General features: G+C 38.5%; 2 protein-coding genes across 2 annotated transcripts; both read left to right on the plus strand.

Moving 5' to 3' along the window:
• The first annotated feature begins 621 nt into the window (after positions 1-621).
• On the plus strand, positions 622-2702 carry LOC140767668 (polygalacturonase QRT3). The gene is made up of 3 exons (XM_073107661.1): positions 622-693; positions 795-1052; positions 1620-2702. Exons 1-3 carry the CDS (start codon positions 622-624, stop codon positions 2700-2702), a joined length of 1413 nt encoding a protein of 470 aa, XP_072963762.1.
• A 642-nt stretch (positions 2703-3344) lies between these two features.
• LOC140767629 (small ribosomal subunit protein uS17-like) lies at positions 3345-6655 on the plus strand. The gene is made up of 6 exons (XM_073107623.1): positions 3345-3459; positions 4008-4048; positions 4133-4233; positions 5210-5354; positions 5444-5533; positions 5708-6655. Exons 1-6 carry the CDS (start codon positions 3448-3450, stop codon positions 5799-5801), a joined length of 483 nt encoding a protein of 160 aa, XP_072963724.1. The 5' UTR covers positions 3345-3447; the 3' UTR covers positions 5802-6655.

The raw sequence follows: 6655 nt of genomic DNA on the forward strand, positions 1-6655 counted from the left end.
CGATTTTATAATTAACGTCTCGTCTTTGAGTGATTTATAATATACCCTAATCGATACTATTACTTTGACTAACTATTTGAATTATAGACTATAACATATTCAACTCAACAAGTGAAAGTTCCAAATTTACTACAACACCTTTGACAAGATCATCGTCGAAGAAGATTTGATTTTGCAATAGTATTTTTAGGCAAAAGGTATTTGATCAGTAGGCCCGGCCCACGATATTAGCCATGATCACTTGGTACCTTGTCAACCTATTTGGGCCTCATATATGTATATATATATACATAGCTATCATTACCTTGTAAGTTGTAAGAATCACTCATCTCAAATATCCCATTTGAGGATGTAAACTTTGAAATTGTTTGATAAGATGGGAGCCATCTAATTAACCAGCCCAAGTCTTAATTAGAACCTCTCTCTCTCTCTCTTTCTCTCTCTCCAAAAATTAGCAACCTCTATATATATCTTACATCTACATATATAATATAAATCATGCACCCTACCATCCATTCCAACTTCTCCATTTCTTGCTCAAATTTATGGGTTCCATTAATCTCTTATCTCTTCTTCTTCTTCTTCTTCTTCTTCTAGCTTTGTGGTGTGTAGAAGATTCATATGGCTATCAGAAAGGATCAAGAGAGAGCCTCAATCGTTTCAGTGCAGAGCAACAATATGAAAGATTCACCCGTGGGCTAAAAGAAAAGGCTACCAAGGCAAGTAAATATTAACACCTTGGTGGATTTATGAAACTAAGCTGATATTATCATGTTGATTTCCTTCGTTTGCAGAATGATACCTTTCTCACGGAGGTGAAAAGGAGTGGTAGAGTGTTTTATCCAATAGGGTATGGTGCAGATCCAACTGGGGTTGCAGATAGCAGTGATGCAATCCTAAGTGCATTGCAGGATGCCTTCCAAGTGCAAAACACTCGGCATTTGTTGCCAGGGATCAATGATTTGGGTGGTGTGGTGATAGATTTGCAAGGTGGTGATTATAAAATCACCAAGCCAATCCGATTCCCTTCAAGTGGCGGTGGTAATCTTGTGGTAATTTAGTCTATACTTCTCAATTTATTAATGACTTTTAGAGTTAGTCTCTTATGTCTAACAAATTGAAATAATTATATAATATTGGTAGAAGAAGAAGAAGAAGAAGAAGAAGAAGAAGAGGGAGAGAGATGTACATACACGCACCTAATTAGTTATTAATACCTACAATTAATCTCTCTCTTAAACTTTGTGCATACTGGAAAGAGGAAACGAAATGAGGTCTCTTTGACCTGTTCAACCACCTTTCTCTCTCTCTCTCTCTCTCTAAATCTGAGAGGTATAAATTAATGGTGCCAGTAATCTCTTTCTCTCTCTCTTTCTTCACATGCCGAGAGAGAGAGAGAGAGAGAGAGAGAGAGAGAGAGAGAGAGAGAGAGAGAGAGAGAGATTAATGATGTCATTAGTTAACCAAATATAAGCTAAAATGAGAAGGATATATGCTCTACATTTGTTAATTAACTTAGCTTAATTACAACGGCATAGTTTAATTTATACGCGCATGCATGGAAATTGACGTACGTACTAGCAATTCCACGTAAAATAATAAAATAATTGTTGTTTTAGATCGAAGGAGGAACCCTAAGAGCTTCAGATACCTTCCCAAAGGACGGCTACCTCATCGAGCTTCACCATTCCTCCTCCGCCCGCCTCGATCCCGCCGCCACGCTCGCCGGAAGGCGCCTCGCCGCCACCCTCGGTGTCTACTACGAAGACATCACCTTCCGCGACATCCTCTTCGACGCCAGCTTCCGCGGCGGCGGCCTCCTCGTCGTCGCCTCCGTCCGCACCCGCGTCGACCACTGCTTCTTTAACCACTTCGTCACCGACGGCATCCTCGTCGAGGGCGGCCATGAGACCTTCATCTCTAGCTCCTTCCTAGGCCAGCACATGACCATCGGAGGCGATCCCAGGGAGCGCTATTTCTCCGGCACCGCGATAAATTTAGCGAGCAACGACAACGCGGTTACAGATGTCGCCGTCTTCTCCGCCGCTGTCGGCTTGCTCCTACGTGGCCAGGCTAACATTTTAACCGGAGTGCACTGCTATAATAAGGCTACGTTTTGGGGTGGAGTCGGAATCCTAGTCAAGTTACCTGGCTTAAGCCAGACTAGATTAGACAATTGCTACATGGACTTCACTGCTATTGTATTAGAAGATCCGGTGCAAGTTACCATCACAAATGGCTTCTTCTTAGGCGACGCCAACGTCGTCTTGCGATCGGTAAAAGGCGAGATCTCCGGCTTGACCATCGTCGATAACATGTTCAGCGGCGGCTCCGGCGGGACGCCGATCGTCAAGCTGGACGAGTCGAAGGCGAAGTTCGGAAGGTTCGACCAAGTGGTGATCGACCGCAACGTGGTGACCAACATGGCGTTGAAGTCAACGGTCGGAAGGTTGACAGTAGTCGGCAATGGGACGAGGTGGTCGGCCGACTTCGGGCCGCTGTTGGTGTTCCCTGATCTGATTAGCCACGTGGAGTACTCGTTGCTGGTGAGGAATAGGACAGGCGTCGGGCTTCCGGCGCACGCCGTCACCGGAGTGGGGAACAACACGGTGGTGGTGGAGGCGAATGAGGCGGTGGATGGGGTGGTGTCAGTGGTGGTGGACCAATATTTCGCGCCAGGAGAGAAGAAGATTTATGGCTAGAGATGCATGTGGTCACCTTTTTGGTGTTGTTTGTTTGTTAGATAAGAGTTGCAATTTGCAAGCAATACTAGCAATACTTAGATGAAGGGTTTTTTTTTTTTTTTCTTAATGTTGTTTTAATTTAAGAGTGCAAGCAATAATTGGACCAGCATTAATCCTGTCTTTTAATCCATCAGAAACACTGTATATTGATTTAAATTAATTATAGATATAAAATAATTTTAATACTCTAGTCTAAATTTTTTATAGTCCAAATGAGAAGTAATAGAATATTTCTATTCTTCAATGTTAAGTTAAAACAATCTAATAAAAGTAAAATGCAGTAAAAAGTTAAATGTTTTTTTAATAAATTTTATTAGTTATTATTATGTTATTTATATGCCATTTTGTTTTAATACAAGAAGACTTATTTAAGAAAGTATTTTTTCTGATATTTCTCTAAACAAAACATAATTCCATCAAAAATAAAATAATACATTTTAATTTCATTAAAAAACTATGGATGCAGTAGTTTATTAATTTGCTTTACTTGAACTCAAATATTAAATATTTAAAAGCTGAAACCTTTGGAACACTTTATTTGGGCCTAAATATATTTGTTGGGCCACATCCTTAGCCCAGCTTAGTAAAAGCCCAAGGTCTAAGACCCTCCAATCTAGTATGGAACTAGGGTTTCACTGGTTGCTATCATTTTAGCCAGCCGTCTCTCGTCTTCCTCTGGTCCTCTCCCACCTTTCGGTCGATCATGGCGGAACAGGTAATCCCTACTCTTTCCTTCTATTATCGATCAGAAAGTTGGTATCAATCCGCATTTGACTACAATGGCAGTAGCTTTTGAATACAACTATGCTTGATAGAGGACGTGGATATTTTGGCTTTGCTAAGTAGTAGATGAGCTCTATAATGTCAAAGCTCAAATGGGTTTTTCTGGTATTTGTTGATCGGTGGTAAAGTTTAGATCTTTGGGGTAATTTGTAACTCTGTAAGCAGTGCTGAAAGATTTTATTGCGGTCTAGATTATATTATCAGAAAGTTTTTTACCTGGGAATAAAAGAGAATACATTGGCTGTCTTATCTCTCTAATAGGATATTTATATGTCATAACCAAACGTTCTCCTTTATGTCCTTGTGGTGTGAGCTTTTTGACTATCTATGTAATGTGAAACCATTAGATAGATAGATTTGTTTAACGGTGGTATGAAAAGAATTGTTGTTTTCTTTTCTGGTCAGTATTTGATAAGCATATAGCTTGTTGATATAGTTTAGAAGGAAGATAAAGTCTTTGATCCTTGTATTTTTCTGCAGACAGAGAAGGCGTTCCTCAAGCAGCCAAAGGTTTTCCTTTGGTAAGAATTTTTTTACCATTGGTTGTACTTTCTATATGTCAATTTATGTAAATATTGTTTGCATAATAGATGTGTTTGTTTTAGTTCAAAGAAATCTGGTAAGGGAAAGCGACCTGGGAAGGGTGGGAACCGCTTTTGGAAGAGCGTTGGTCTGGGGTTCAAGACTCCCAGGGAAGCTATTGAAGGTACAAACCCCTTATTTTTACTGTTTGGAATCTTAACTTGAGCCTTGTTTCTTTCTATGGAACTCACATCAAATTCAAAACTCGAAACTCGAAATTATGTTTATTAAGCATCTGATTTTTGTTGGTGTATAGCGGATTTTTATGTTCCATGGTTGTCTTTTACAAGCAATAACACCATGCAGGCACTGTTTCTTAATAATTACTTGTTGGGCTGTGTTTTGGGGGTGTTCATGTGGAAGTTAAATTATTGCTGATGGATGGTCTGATTGACAGCACAATTATATAGGAGATGTGAGCCAAACAATAGTGATTTATGAAGTTTAACAGTTGCCTATTGTGGTTGTTTCTTCATGCCCTTTTGTAGTCCTCAATTCTTTGTAATATTTAGATAGTAGAACTGAATTTTTTTTTTATCAAGTAGCTATCCTTAGTAGCGATAGGTATTGGTCGCAACTAGTTGTGTGCTGCACATCTGTCTTGCTAGTAAGAAGCATGTGCTTTACTACTTTTCTTCCTATTTATTTTGTGTATCTCTTTTACTTGATGTGTCTAATGTTGTTGTCACAGAAATTGTTGAATTTGTTGTACATAATCGAATGACCAGTTAGGAGTGTGAGAGAAAAGTAAATAGGCTTTGAACAATCTAACCAAGCCTCTAGTCATCATGACCCTGTTATAGTTATTTGATCAGATATTAAAAGGAAGAATCAGCTTATGATTTTCGAAATCTACTTGTCGAATTTGTAAGGAAAATTCTGAAAGTAATTCACAAGCACTGATATGTGATTATTTCTTTTTAACAAATACTCCTTGCTCATTTTTTTTTTTATTTTCCATATTCCTATGGGTTGGATCATTATGACTAATCAACTTATTATTTTCATGATTGATTATGATGTATGAATCAATTCCTCCTGCAATCCCACTAAACTTACATGCATACAAATTTCTGCTCAAATATTTATCTTGTTTGCAGGAACATACATTGACAAAAAATGCCCATTCACCGGAAATGTTTCCATTAGAGGCCGCATTCTAGCTGGAACATGCCACAGTGCCAAGATGAACAGAACTATCATTGTCCGCAGAAACTATCTCCACTATGTGAAGAAATATCAAAGGCAAGTCCAGTTTCAAGAGTTTGATTATGTTAACTTGCCATTAAATTGTTGGTATAAAAATAAAGACTTAGTAGCTCTTGCCCTCGCAGGTACGAAAAAAGACACTCAAACATCCCAGCGCATATATCTCCATGCTTCCGTGTCAAGGAAGGAGATCATGTTATTATTGGCCAGTGCCGGTAAGACTTCTAAATACACTCACGCTACTACTACTACTACTACAGTAGCCGGCGGCTTTAAGGAGATTCCTATTTTTAGCTGCTGCCATGGGCAAAGATGTTGGGAAAGTTGAGTTGGAAATATTGATTTTATGCTACTCATAGGTGACCTTCTTTTTGTACTTTTTCTAACAGGCCATTGTCAAAGACAGTGAGGTTCAATGTCCTGAAAGTCATTCCTGCTGGATCAACAGGTGGGGGTGGGAAGAAGGCTTTTGCTGCAGTATGAGGTTGCGAATGCCCTATCCATTACAAAGCTGAGAGCTGATTCACAAGTCAACACTAGCAAAGATTTGCTCTTATAGAAGTGCAACAATTGACATTTGATCAGGATTTTCCACTTGCTTTCAAGAAATTTCTCTTTTCCCACTTCTCCAATTCTCCTCCTCTCTATGGCTATCAGTTGGGATGCATTATTTTAGTATTTGGTGGTTAAATAGTACTATTTCGCTGTCACTCTCTTTAATGACATCTTATGATGTCAGCAAGCAAATGAAAAAATAGAAGGCATTCAAAGGTACACGTGTTTGGACATGCAAGACCCCAACTTCAACAAGCTACAAACAAAATAACTCAACTATCCGGTCGATGGAACACTTGGTTAGCTAACATCACAAACAAACAATTATACGAAATCATCTAAATACTAAACGGAATCTACTCATAGTTGAAAAATATAATATAAAAAGACTACTGGCCTGATCAAGTGGCAAAGTCCTATTCAACCCAAAACATGATAAAATTACGTGATCTTGACTTTGAAATAGGGACTCCACTCCACTCCACTCACATGAATCCTTCAATCACGTTTAAAAATTGTATATATATATATATATATATATATATATATATATATAAGAAGGTTTGGCCACTTGGCAGCGTATCTTGATGTAAGGTTTTTTTATAAAAATATTAAGACAAACACATTCTAGAAAGATTCGATGCTACTAAACTATATAAAAGTAATATAAGTGTGACAGTGACAACAGATATTTACATGTGGTGAAAGGAAGGAAGGGGGAAGATAATAATTTCTCACTTTCAACAAACCAAAAGATTCCTAACCTTTTTTTTTTTTTTTAA

This window comes from Typha angustifolia, chromosome 9 (genome assembly GCF_048772165.1).
Source record: "Typha angustifolia cultivar Huaian chromosome 9, ASM4877216v1, whole genome shotgun sequence".
Lineage (NCBI taxonomy): Eukaryota > Viridiplantae > Streptophyta > Magnoliopsida > Poales > Typhaceae > Typha > Typha angustifolia.